This window comes from Felis catus, chromosome A2 (genome assembly GCF_018350175.1).
Source record: "Felis catus isolate Fca126 chromosome A2, F.catus_Fca126_mat1.0, whole genome shotgun sequence".
In the NCBI taxonomy this organism is placed as follows: Eukaryota; Metazoa; Chordata; class Mammalia; order Carnivora; family Felidae; genus Felis; species Felis catus.
Window position 1 is genome coordinate 148,629,588 of NC_058369.1, and position 14,720 is coordinate 148,644,307.

The following is a 14,720-nucleotide window of genomic DNA, read 5'->3' on the forward strand; positions in this document are numbered from 1 at the left end:
TCTGTAGTTTTTCCCAGAGTTAATGGAAAAAGTTCTACCACTAATCTTTTCAATTCACCTCTAGGGAATTATAAACCAGCAGCAAAAACTCTAAAGGTTGTGCCAAAATGTAATATTTTTAAATTACACAAGTCAAAAAAGCTGAAAATTTTCACAAAATGGGTTTTGCTTTTCTTAAAGGAGAGAGAGACACACACACTTGGGAGGCCAGATTTAGATTCACATTGTAATAAAACCTCTAAAGTTAAGTAACCTAGGCTCTGCCAACTCTAACCCCACTAGATCTGTACAGAAATTGATCCTGTATAGGGCTGAGTGTCTACTATATGCCCAGAATGTTACCTATGTTATTCATCACCCCTTATTACAAACCCCATGGGTTATTACAGGATACACATTTCCTACATCAGCAAAGAGCAGCCCAATGCCACATAGTAAGGACTGTCAGGGTTCAAACTGTACCCATGTTATAGGAACAAAAGTACCAATTCCAAAAGATTTATGTACAAATTCGTTTCACTGCAGTAGTTTTGTTTTGGTGTTTACACCACTCAAAAAAAAAAAAAAACAATAAATAATCTGAAACAAAACTGAGTGCCTGTCTGTAGGGGATGGGCTCCATGAATTCTGATGGGTCAATGGCATAGAATAATATTAAAAGAATGAGTTGGAATTACAGGTGTTGACCAAGGAGGATATATCCATAATAAATTAAAGTCAAAGAAAATACATATGGCACAATCTCATGTGGTTGTGTGTGTGTGTGTGTGTGTGTGTGTGTGTGTGTGTGTGTGTGTGAAAAATAAAACGAACATCTATATTTATTGTTTCTATGGGTAGACATAAATGTGGAAGGATTACTATCAAACTACAATGTCACATGATTTGCTTTTAAGGGGTTAACCTGGAAGAAAAATGAAGAAAAAAATTACATTTGCCTTGTTATAAAAAAAAAGTACTACCTTGATAATTTTTAAAAATCCAACAGCATTTATTAATTTCATATTCTTTTCACACTAAGCCTCTAGGATGGATATCAAGAGGCAAAGGTTGATTACAAAATGCAATGGGAAGGAAAAAGAGTTCTTATTTATTTAATAATAATACTAGGATCTTATGGCAACATAGGAGCTAATTTTATATGTCTTGGGTCCATGCAATCACCGTTAGACATCAATCAAAAACCACATACCCAGACAGACCGTATCTGAATAAACCACATAAAATTTGCCTTTAACACACTCTTTGCAACATGCAGAATCTGGTATCATGTGAATTCTTAGTATACCATTCAAAGAGATCACGCCTAGGAATATTTTTAAAAGTTCACCATTATACCATTTCAGTTAAAAGATGATCCCATAACTTGGTCTGCAGGGACAGTGCTAAATATGGAACTGGCATACTGGCTTTTGGTGTTCCTTTATCTGAAAAGGTTCTTTCTCTGCTAAAATGCCCTAGGATTTCCCCACACAGCATCCTATGAACCAAACGTTTCTTGAACTCTCTCTTCCCTTTGTTTCTTTTCAATCAAAACTGCTCTTTCCTGTGGCCAGTCTCTTAAAGCCCTGAACTTTGCAAAGAGACAGTTAATGAATTAATATGTGCTTATTTTTGAATGGGTATTAATAATGTTAAAATAACAGTAACTAATAGTATATAATAACTTGTGATTATAAGAAGCACACACACACACACACACACACACACACACACACATATGCACCAAACATTACCCTTGTATATTTGATAGAAGATGTCTAAGAATAATGACCAACTCAGAAGGCATAATCCCATGGTGAGAATTATGGGCACGAGGTATAGGAGATATAAAATATATATGTATTTTGGGGGCACCTGGGTAGCTCAGTTGGTTGAGTGTCTGGACTCTTGATTTCAGTTCAGGTCATGATCTTACGGTTCATGGGATCGAGTGCCAAATCAGGCTCTCTGACAGCATGGAGCCTGCTTGGGATTCTCTCTCTCTCTATCTCTCTCTCTCTCTATCTCTCTATGTCTCTCTCTGCCCACCCCCTGCAACCCCTGCTCATGCTCTTTCAATCTCCTTCTCAAAATAAATAACTACACTTTAAAAAATATTTTCAAGTAGGTAGGATTCTTGGCTGAATCCTCACATCTTACTCCCTCTGCTTTTCACAACATGGTGTGTGAAGTCTGACTCTAATTTCCTTTATAGCTTCATATTCCATCACATCTCCCTCCATATTCACCATAACCATTTCCAGCATCCGATTCCCTCTTCGTGGAAAGCTATTCCCCCTCTTCCTACCTTTTGAATATCTCAAAGTGGAAAGACCCAGCCTACACCAGTCACCTCCTCCTGCAACCCAGATTCCCTTCCTTACTCCTATAGCATTTTGCCTGTACCTTTCTATCAGCATTTACCCCACTTTAGTCACTTGTGTATTAATCTGCCTCCCCCATGTATTCTACAAGTGTTTTGAAGTTAAGGATCATAACCTCGTCATATCTATATGTCCCGTTTATAAAAACCACCAGGAATGTATGAGATATGAGATACTCAACAGTTTTTCTTGAACAAATGTTATAGTTTCTGTGTGAGGTTTTAACATCTCTGTAGCAGAGCTAATGATCTCAACAAGTGCAAGACCCCTGAGGACAGGGACTCAAAGTTACATTTCTGCATTTCCGGTGCCAACAGCGTTTGGAGGAGCATCAAAGACCTTTGATGGATGGATCTGTTGACTTTAATGATGATTTAAATTCTCTAAAGCAAAAATGTCATATTAATAATCTTTCAAAATAAATAGACGTCACTGAGCTCTTCACTGGGGGAAGAATCCCAATAAATGAGGATGGAAGAATCCACCAATTGGATTCTGGTGGCAGAATCCACCAATTGAAAGGACCTCCAGGACAGGGGCATCAATGAAATTGGTCTGCCAGCGAAATCCACTATCTCAACTTCAAAGACCTCAAAAATACGCCCAAACCAACACTCAACTAACCAAACCAAAACCACATATTATTTAAGTAGTGACAAAACACTTGATTCCTGCTTCCCCTCAACTAACGAAGGATGTCTGAAAGATGGATTCGACACCCGACGATGTCATTTTCTTCTTTACATCAGCGTCTTTTGTATCAGAGAAACACTATCGTGAAAAGAGCCAGTTAATTGTGAGTAGCACCGAATGAGCTGTGATGGAGGTGTTATGAATGTGTAGCAGTGAAGCCTGGTGCAGAAAACAGCAGCATCTGGGCGTGCAGCTTGCAAAGTAATGAGACTGTGATGATGCGCTGGCACCGGGCTTTGAGCGCTTCATCTTGCTCAAGAGCTCTGCTGGGGAAACAAAGGTGAGAGGCATTGACCTCCTTCCCACAGCTTGCACGAGCACACAAAATAGGAAAGGATCAAGGATCGAGGCCCTTCTCTCTTCTGCTCCTTGCCAACACACCCCTTTTTCAGAACTGATGGTTCATAGTTGGGGGCCCAGCATAAAGCAGGCTGAGCAAGCTTCTGCCATATGAAGTGTCATGTCTGAACATGTCTACGGTAATTGGCAATTCATTTTTCATCCTGAAGGCAGAAACAGGTGTATGCTACCTTCAAAATCCCAATCATAAACCACGCTGAATGTGCCTCTCACACAGGCAGCTTTGTTGAGTTCTCTACCAGTGGCAGGCTGGTGGACTTCAGAGTCTCCAGGGATGTGGATGTCTCACAAACAGGTATGTGTGTAATCCCAGAAGCATAAGAGAATAAAACGAAGAGCAAATGGCAGCAAATTAAAAAAAGTAAAATCCCACCACACAACAGCAGCCCTTAGTCTTTGTTGTGTTAATACTGTAATTGGCAAATAGCTGACTTCTTTATACTTAAGATCCCTACAAAGCATGTGTAACATACTGAAAACGGAGGTTTGAGCCCTCACAAAGGAGTACAAAGCCAGATGTATCACTTGCACAGTATTTCTTGCCAGCTTCATCCAGAAACAGTAGCTGAGGTGACTTTTGAGAGGAGCCAAGAGCAAAAACGCCCCTTAATGAGCGCATCTATCAATTTTCAAGGGACGCAGTTGATTACCAGCATTTAGACGTATAAGCTCACAAAAGGAACACGGCAATTTAACTGTTGGCCACTGAATGAGAAAACACATAAAACAGCTTAAGGCAGCCATGTGAGCAAGTTGGGGATGCTTGGCGACACTTGAACATGGGAACATGTGTGCTTCCGTTTCAACATGTAGAAAAGGGCCAAGATGCAGGCTTTTACAAGTTCTGAAGCATTTTGCCAGGATGCAATACATAGTATGAACAACTTGCTGCCTCGGGTTATTATATTACCAAGTACCAGTGTTACTGTATAAATGTTTCATTTATAAATAGTGCCTTCAAAATCCCTTTATCAAAAATAACTTTCAAAATGCGACCAGGTCTATCTACAAGCAAGACTCTTAGCTAATGAGGAAGAAAGTATAATAGGCAAAAGTAATTTAATAATGGGGAGAAGACTAATTGTTAAGAAAATAAATAAATAAAGCAAAGCACGGTTTACTCCTATTTCTACAGCATTGAAACATACTGAATGAACGGTCCTGAGATAAGGGACTCTAATTCTAATGAAAACAATATGATTATGGACACAATTAGAAATCATAAGTTTCTTAAGGCTGACTAAATTCAAGAAACTTAACTTATTTTACCTAGGGCAAATTACAGTTAGAAGTTGGGCACTCCTAATATTTGGGGCAATTTTTTTCCCCTCATTAAAATTAATTAACAATGACTTTAGGGTGCTTTAAGTATAATTACCATTACAAAAAAACTGCACTGATCTTAAGTGTTCATATTGTAGTAAAAATCATATGTATCTGTATAACCATTACCCAGAAAAGAATACTCCCGGCGGTTTGGAAAGTTTGTGTCCCTTTCCAAGCAAATACCCTCTACCCCCATCAACCAGTGTGACTTCGGTCAATATAGACTAATTTTTCCTATTTTTGAATTTCATATATATGGAATCACACAAATGGAAGGACAGACACATCATTGTTCCTGGCTCTTGGCTTCTGTTTTGCCTAACATGTTTCTCAGATTCACCCATGTTATCCATACATCAACAGTTTGCCTTTCTGTTTTTGTGTGTGTGTGTGTGTGTGTGTGTGTGTGTGTGTGTGTGTGTTTTTAACTGCTGATAGTATTCTATTCTACTGTATGAATATACCACAATTTGTTTATCCATTCTCTCACAGAGGACCATTTCGGTTGTTACTATTTTTTGACTACTATGAATAAGCCTGATACGAACATATGTGCACAAATCTTTTCATGGATGTATATTTTCTTTCCTCTTGGGTAAATACCTAGGACTGGAATTGCAGGGTCATAGAGCAAGTGTATATTTAAATTTATAAGAAACTGCCAAACTTTTTCAAAAGTGGCTGCCATTTTATACCTCCACCAGCAAAGGATAAAAGTTTTGGTTTCTCCACATCCTTACAAACAATATTATCAGTCCTTTTGGTTTGCAGCATTCCAATGTTATAACTCACAGGGTCCGATAACTAACGATGTTATTAGCACCTTTCACGTGCTAATGGCCATCCTTATACCTTCCTTTGAAGTGTCTGTTCAAATCTTTTGCCTATTAAAATTTTTTTTCTTAATGGTGTCTTAAGATGAACAGAACTTTTAAATCATGATAAGGTCCAAATTATCAACTTTTGTATTTTGTATGCTTATGTCTTAAGAAAAGTCAAAAGAGGCAACAATGAGAATCCTTGATAGACTGAAACCATGAGACATCTCACTATAAATTATCATTTCAAAAGACCTATAGAAATGTATGCCTAAGTAGAATTATCCTAGAAGTTCTGGTTTCGATTTTACTACCAGGGTTTGAACCCCAGGCATGGTGAAAGGGCAACCACAGACATCTATAATTATCTGGTTGAAGGCAAGGAGGCCTGACAGTATTTGGAACAGACTTCCCAAACTATGAGATGATAAAACATAATTGGATCTCACAATATGGCTGAACCTACACAACTTCTCAAAGATTGTCCCGAGAGCTATCATTTTTATGTGTAGATAACGGCTTTGATGTAATTTTTAACCATGCTCAAGACATAAGATGGTTAACTCTGCAACCTTGACAAAAGGAGAGAATTGAAAACCTACATCCTAGAACTTTCCCGGACATTTTAAAACATGGCAGGTCAGTAAGACAATAATTAACTCTAATTGGCCCTCCTACAAGCTTCTCTCCTTTCTACCTGGAGCTGAGTGGCACTCAAAAAGCAAAATAACTTTTTCTTACTTTGAAAACATCAAAGGAAAATCAAAAATTATTTTCTACTGGATCCTTTAAAACATAAAGGACCTCTAGTCAACAAGAGGAACAAACTTCCAAGTCCCAGTTAGAAATATCTTTTGGGAGCTGTAAGCTGTATGGTTGTCTAATTACCCAAAAACGCAAGGATCAAGGAACACATTCCAAAATACCATGCACTCTAGAACTCAAAATGTTCTCATTTAAATATTACAATACAAGGAAAGAAACAAGCTATCATTTTGGCAGAATCTTCATTTATCTGAGTGTGCAATTAATATTTCATATAACCATGTAGGGTATGCTAGATTCTAAATGGATTGTATTGATTAAGGAAGAAAGCTCAATGCTAATGTTCTTGTAGGGGAAAACAGAAACCATTTGTTATCTCGCGTGGAACAAATCATGGATTCAGGAGCTTATGGCCACAAACCTAAGGGCTACAGCGAGACTGGTTAGGATCATTTACATTTAACACACAAACAGGTTCCATTAAAGTCAAGAAGATGCCCAGAGCAACCCAAACCAACCGTGATTGCCACAGCTGGGACCCAGAAGAGAGTTCCAGGTCATGGATAGGATGTGGCAAATGTGACTGGACCTTTGGTGGCTTCTGTCACCACTTGAGGCTCCTGTACATCCCACATTGACATGATGAGGCAGTTGCTGCAATGACCCTCTCGTGACCTTGTGACCAACTGCAGATGCTCAAGTGATGGCTGCAGTCTGGGTTCTTTTTTGTGAAACAGACTATCCTGTCTATGGTTTACATCCCTGCACCTGCCCTACGTCCCAATCGCCTTGGCCACTCTGCCCTGCCCCTTTCAAATACAGACACCCTGGACTGAGTGGAATGCTGTGAGGGACAGTTTAGGAAGCAGAGGGAAAAAAATGCAGATTAAAAACCTAACCCCCAAGTAGTGTTAATGTTTCTTACCACTTACTTCTGTTCCCTTAAAAAACAGTGCAGAGACTAACTACAGAGATCCGAACCAAGGAACAAAAGGAAACTAAATAACTTAGATCTGATTAGAAGGGTCTCAATCTTAAAGGAATTTTAAAAAGCATTAATCACCTAAGGTTTCTTTGCAAATCTAACCAATCCTAAATGCCTATGACATGAAATGTTTGTCAAAAACTGGTGTGTTCCCAAGCAGACCTCACTTTAATTGGAACTAATTTGTGGTTGGACGCAGTTGGGATTTTGGGGGGAGGGGGGTGGAAAGGGAGACAGACTCCTAGCCGGAGAGGTGGCAAACTACTTTGTACGTACCCCCTGATGAAGGACAGAAGGGCAGCCGCACCATCTAGAAGATAATTCAAATGGCAGCCAGTGTCTCAGAACTGAATACAACAACTACTTACAACCCTCTTTAGATGAGGCTCAATGACAACATTCTTTTCCTTCTTTCTTAACTTTTAAACCTTCTCAGCTTGGATGCCCTCAAGAGAGTGGTGGTTATAGTTTCCATTTTACAGATGCAAGAGACAAGCCAAAGATGTAATAAATAACCTGCCTGGGGAACTGGTTGTTGGAAAAAACCAAGCCCATGTTTCAGCCAAATGTGTACTTGCCATTAGCTTCATATACAAAGTATATTCTTAAGCTCATAAACCTTGTTTTTCAAATTCCGAATTGAAATCCTCTACCAGTAACACATCGACAAACTCTAGACGGTACGTGAAATACTGTGCAAGTTGACAAAAGTGAGCCGATGTTTTTTAAAAAACAACAAATAACCCTAAACTTCTAAATAGGCTATTGTAACCAAGTTTATACACAAAGGGTACAGGTATATTTATTTTATCTAGAATTTTGCCTCTTCAATTACTAAGTCTCTTACTGAATAATCAAGATGTTACTTGGCTTCAAGGTCCTTAGGGAATAAAATGTCACCACTGCAGCTGCTATATTTCCTGCTCACAGCCTTTCAAATTAAAAAAAGGGAAAGGAGGGCCCAATACAAATGCAGAATTTAATTAGTTAGTAAAAGCCCAAATCCTTGCTCAAAGCCCTGTTCTTCCTGCAATATCGCATTCTTTTCTTCTTGTGTAAACTTTTCATTATGAAGGAGACATCTTTATAATACAATAACTCTAGTTATAATGTAACTTCTGGTAACATAACTCCTGCATTAGAAAAGACAGCATGTTCAAGTAATGTTGTTTTAATACAATTTGTGTTCAGCAGAAACCAAGTCAACTTGGTCATTTAGAATTTGATCAATGTGAATTAGTGTCTCACTGAGATAAACCATTTGATCATTTAGAAATTGATCAATGAGAATCAGAGATAAAACATTTATCATGTACATTTGGTCTATCAGAGCCATTCACGCAGCACTAAAGTACGTTATAAGTAGACATCAATAAGTGTTAGAGACGATGTGCAGGGGACCTGTCAGCTGCAGATACAAATACATGTCCAACAGTATATAATTTTAAGCCTTTTGATAAGGCAAGTTATTCAATAAGGCAGCTGGAGTCACTGAAAAATTACTGGCGCTCAACTTTGGAGAAACCACAAAGAGCAGCACAGCGAAAGTAAACAGCTCAAACTTTCTGAAATAAGTTTTAATTAAAAGTAAAAGGTAAGTAACATAAATTTACTTGGCTAAACTTCTAGACGAGTTTTGAGACTATTAATCAGAGCAAACTTTGTACCTGCGGTACAATTAGTTCTATTAATCTAATATTTCCAAGTTGAAGTCAAGTTGACGTTCAGGCACACTGGCTTACGCATCTAACAGAATTATAAATTTGCCAGTCAAAACCTTATTTAATTATTTTACGGCCAATTAAGCAGGATCTTTAAACACTGTTGCTTAAAACTGTCCATGATCCCATGTGTAATTATAGAGAACACGAGAAACACCTGCTGATACGATACCACTGGCCTGTCATCCTCAGCTTCTCTATTTCACTTGCAGTATAGCTATTAAAATCATACACCCAAAAGAGAAACAAAACAGTACTGCCAGTGTAGAGGCGCAGAACTTGCCACCCCAAAATATGTCCCTCTGGCACAGGATTAGTTTTGGTTGATCATTCGGAAAAAAACACACGCCAACGCACGAGAAGCTCTGGAAACCAAGGAGAAATTACCCTCTCGCAAGAGACGTATCCATGCATAAGGGAAACCTCCATGGGTGGGGGGAGGTCTCCCTTGCTGTACCAGGAAGAGGGGGGATGACTCAGTCTGTAGAAAGTCCTCTCTCAATGGAGAAGACAATGACTTAAGTCTGCATAACCACCTCACCCTTGTTGACTGTGCTCCTGTAACTGATTCTGTACCTCTAACATCTTTTGTCTTTAGCTGAAGACGGACGGTATTTAAGTTGATGCTTTGGGCCATTTTGGAGAGTTACTCAGTTTTTCCAGGTCTCTTTCACATATACATGTCGCTACTCTTTGAGTTGTGTTCTCCTGTTAATTGGTTTTACACAAATTTAATTATTCAACCAGCCAAAGAACCCAGAGGAAGGGAAAACTTTTCCACCCCTACATCAGTCAAAGTGAAACCTAATAAAAGCAAAACAGTTTAAAGTTAAAGGATTTTACATTGAAGAAAACTTTGAATATATGGTAATACTTACAAAACCCATTTTATCTCGAGGAGTTTTGCACAGCACTCCTCAGATACTCTAAAATCACCTCAACTTCTTCCACAGGGTGACTAATCTTTTAATACGTTGTAAGGATAGCCCAGGCTTCTTCCACGAGCCTAAATTTATAAGTCGGGCTTCCACAACTTCATTCAAGGATAAAAGTGAAAACCCCTTCTGAAGTCAGGCACACAAAGGAGTATTAGTAGTGCTCACATCCAATCTCAGAATCACACTCCTTCATCTTTCAAAGAAACAGAAGCCACGCTGAAAAGTTACACCTCTAACAAAAGGATTCTAGAACTGTTTTCCACAGACCTACATCACTTCCCACATACACATTTTCTCCTTTCCAGAAGGCAGAAACGGGCCACTTCATTATCTAAGACAGGATGGGAAAGAAACATCAGTCGTCTTTAAAATGCTTTTCATTTGGTTGATAGCGCATGTCTTCACGAGGTTTTCCACTGCCTTCAACATATTCCTATTTCTTTGATATGTGCTTTTACATTTGCTTGATATTAGCTTTTATATTTAAAGAACAAACAAACAAACAAACAGACAGACAAACAAACAAACAAACAAACAAAAACGCGTGGAGCGCCTGGGTGGCTCAGTCGGTTAAGCATCTGACTCTTGATTTCAGCTCAGGTCATGATCTCCAGTTTGTGGGATGGAGCCCCACGTCCGGCTCTGCACCAACAGTGTGAAGCCTGCTTGAGACTCTCTCTCCCTCTATCTATCTGTCCCTCCCCTGCTTGGGCATGCGCTCTCTCTCGCTCTCTCTCTCTCAAATAAAGAAACATTAAAAAAAAAACCCGCATATGTACAAAATACACTGGTAACAATGGTCCAGCTTTGCAGGTGTGGCATTCAGGCCCTACTGAACCCCAAAGAGGTCTGACTGTGACAGGGATCGTGAAGCAGGGCCCCTGCAGCACTCTTCCCCTACTGCTCTGCCACACCCCTCAGGGCGCCCTAGGTCCCCAGGGCTTCACACTAGGTCACCGGGTCTCCCGCTGGGCTGGGGGCTTCCTGAGGATAAGAACGCTTTCTGTTACCTTTTTTGTTTAACATCATGTAGATTTTGTCTGGAAGCATACAGAAACTTCTCCTGTGGTGCACAGCTGCGTAACTTGAACTGGACATAATAATAAAATTATATCATCACAATATATTTAACAATGAAAACTAGTAAAATCAAATATGCCCTGGGCATTTACCTTGTGCTAGACCAATGCAAAGCACCGTCAGTGTAACATTACTTGATGTATTAGTTTGTTTAATTAATGACCTATCAGGTGGAAAATAAGGATTAATATGGAACGTAATTCTCGGTATGCTGAGCTATGTGACACAGTACTAGGGTCCTAGCAGCACGTAACTAAGAATTAGCACCATAAATGGCTCTATTTAACACATATTAACAAAGGGTGATAAAAGGTGACTGGAACTGCCAACAGTGACTTTTTAGTTGGACTGGGTGAGTAACGGTTACCTTTTGAATAAAAGCTAGATGTAAAAAAAAAAAAGAAAAAAAAAACTGCTGGGTTTGCTAAGTGATTTGGGTTTTACAGATAAAATCTTAAAGCGATTGTGGTCGGGAAGAGTTCTTGCAGGAAAATAAACAGCCCACATTCTTAATCTCCAAATTGATTCTTACTGAAAAAAAATGGTAAACAGTATTTTTAATAACTTATTAGGGACACAATTATTCCATTACAGTAGAACTAATTTGGGGTTTTTCAGATGCTCTCTATTGTTAAGTTCTGTCTTCCTCCTGCTCTCTCTGGTGGACTCTGAGCTCCACACTGGCGAGGTCCTACCTGTCTCCTCAGAGCTATGTACTCAGAACTCGGAGGGCATGTCACACAGGAGCTCTCTGAATGAATGACGCGGCAATAAAATAGGAGGAAAAATCCCATTAAATCTAAAGTGTTTCAATGGGTTCCTGCCAAAACTATAAACTGAAAGACTGAAGGGCGAGTTAATATTTAAGCATCCTTAAATAATTCCATTAGCTATCCTGGTGGGACGCATGGATGTGACTGGTGTTTATCACGTGCCACCTCAAATGCTCTTAGCTTTCTTTCTCTTTACAATGATTTTGTGTGGGGGCGCCCGGGTGGCTCAGTCGGTTGAGCAACTGACTTCGGCTCAGGTCATGATCTCACAGTTCGTGGGTTCGAGCCCCGCGTTGGGCTCTGTGCTGACAGCCCAGGGCCTGGAGCCTGCTTCGGATTCTGTGTCTCCCTCTATCTCTGTTCCTCCCCTGCTCCTTCTCTGTCTCTCTCTGTCTCTCAAAAATAAATAACCGTTAAAACAAAACAAAACAAAACAAAACAACTTTATAATGATTTTGTGTGCCCCTCTATCAGGTGAGTAATAACACCCTTGAAATTGCACTTTAGAAAGCTTCCATCTCCTGTAACCAAGATGCAGCCAAATGAACACTCCCGTCAAATAAAATTAACTAAATCCTCCCCAAAGTTCTTCAGAGCCTGTTGAGATCAACAATGCTGAAATCAACAATGTCATGCAATGAAAAGGATACAGTATACTGCCTTGCAAAAGACTGAAGCTGCCAGGATTACCTGAGATGCTCGGGTCTCTAAGGAGAAACAAAGTTCCACTGAGTAACTTCCGTGCCTTCAAAGATGGTAAGCATCTCTTATAGCCAAGGCACTATCACTTCCTACGCATGAAGCTAACAAACTCACCACAAATCAAAATACAAACTTTCTAAGAAGCTCCATCTAGCAGGTAGTATTGGGCAGGGGGCGGGGGGGGGGGGGGGTACTAATATAATGGAAGCCACTCTCTGAAAAACTAGCTCTTAAAATTCCTTCACAGTATGTAAAAACCTGGGGTTTTGTTTGCACCAGAGTTGGCCAAACTGCCAAGTCCAAGGGCAGAGTCTCCAAGACTGTCCCCACCCTGGCATCATCCGCAAGTTCAAGGGGTTCCCAAAACTGCTCCAGCCTTAATAATTCACTAAAAGTATTCACAGAACTCACAGAAAGCTATTAAACTCACAGTTATGGCTTATCATGGGAAATGACACAGAGAGTTAGCCAAAGGAAGAGATACACAGGATGGACTCTGGGAGAGTTCTAAATGCAAAGTTTCCACTCTCCTCAAGATGCTCTACTCCCCTGGCATCAACCTGTGACAATATGCACAGAGAATCAACCAGAGAAGCTCACCCAAATTTCAGTGTCCAGAGTTTCACTGGGGCCTCATCGCATAGGTTTGCTTGACTGATTGCTCATGTGGCTGAATTCAGTCTCCAGCACCACTTCCCCAGAGATTGGTTTGACAACACATGGCCCAAAGGGCCCATTGAGACTGATGAAACGCTTCCATCACTTGGGAAATTCCAAAGGATTCCAAATTCCCTCTCCCAGAAGATGAGTATATAGGCCAGACCTCTCTTTGGGAAAAGCCAAATTCTTTACCACGCCAAATGAGAGTAGAATTTAATAAAGAATAATATCTTATAAAGGTAACAGAGAATGAAGCTGCTGAGGCTCTGATTAAAACTAAGTCTAGGGGCTCCCAGGTGGCTCAGTCGGTTGAGTGACAACTCTTAATTTGGCTCAGGTCGTGATCTCATGGTTTCATGGGTTCAAGCCCCGTGTCAGGCTCTGCATGCTGAGTGTGTGTGGAGCTTGCTTAGGATCCTCTCTCTCCTTCTCTCTCTGTCCCTCCCCCACTTGTACTCTTTCTGTCTCTCTCAAAATAAATAAATAAACTTAAAGAAACAAAAACAAAAACACTAAGCCTAACCTACAGCTCCATGTTGTCTTGGAGAAAATAAGTCAGCAAGACATTTATTTTTGTGTTCCCTGCAGCCTCTCATTTGCCAGCAGGCTAGTCCAGGCTGAATGACGTGGCAGCTGCACAGGGCTTTTAGGAGAGTGATTCTGTTCCTCTAAAACCAGATTTACCTCTCTCTATAAAAATCGAGCCTCCACCAGTTTTCCTATCTGCTAAACCTCTATTTCTGGTTTTCCCTAGTGCCTAAATCCAGGTGTCACGGGCTGAAGGGACCCCTCCCCAACCAAATTCGTATGTTGAAGATCTAATGACCGGTATCAGAAAGTGTATTTGGACAAAGGGTTTTCAAAGAGGTAATTAAATTAAACTGAAATCATTACGGTGAGCCCTAATGCAATGTGATTTATAAGAAAAGGAGACTGAGACACGGATGTGGGGAGGGAAGACAGGCCAACCGTGCGGGCACCCCGATCTCACACTTGGAGCCTCCAGACTGTGAGCAAATCAACTTCTGTGGAACCACTCAGTCTGTGGTTCTCTGTTATGGCAGCCCTAGCAAACGAATACACCAGTCACTCACTAGTCCAGGTCTAATCTTTCAGTGACTTGCTTGCACCCCCTGTCTTTTCTCTTTCACTTACATAGTCCCCCCGTTTCCTACCACTGCTTCTTGTTCCTCACCCCCTGATCAAGCCTCGCATCCACTGTCTGGTTAGTATTACCAAAGGAGCATGGAAATCAAGCGCTTACCTGGTCAAAGACCTTCCAAAGACTTCTTGCTACATGAAGACCAACTTCTTAGCCCAGCAGTTATCAAAGGACCGTACTGGCTTTTCCAACTTCATCTTGCACGAGAGTCCCCCTGAGTCAAACCACTGATCTTAAGGGATTTGTCACCCAACTCAAGAACATGATTTTCCTTCTGAATCCTTTCCTTTCCACCTGTTCAATATTCCCCTTCAAGCCTCAACTGAGTAACTGTTTTCCTTATGATAACGTCATAGATCACTCTAGTCAGA

At 40.3% G+C, this 14,720-nt stretch overlaps 1 protein-coding gene across 5 annotated transcripts in view; it reads right to left on the reverse strand.

The window, feature by feature from the left end:
• The window catches only part of CHCHD3 (coiled-coil-helix-coiled-coil-helix domain containing 3), a 281,233-nt gene that overhangs the window by 39,246 nt on the left and 227,267 nt on the right, over positions 1-14,720 (reverse strand). For 3 of the 5 annotated variants that reach the window (XM_023250578.2, XM_023250579.2, XM_023250580.2), the window contains one exon: positions 10,983-11,062. The exons of the other annotated variants lie outside the window; for them this stretch is intronic. In XM_023250578.2, coding sequence (XP_023106346.1) covers positions 10,983-11,062 — 80 coding nt within the window. The remainder of the gene's footprint in view (positions 1-10,982; positions 11,063-14,720) is intronic. 5 annotated transcript variants of the gene reach the window in all.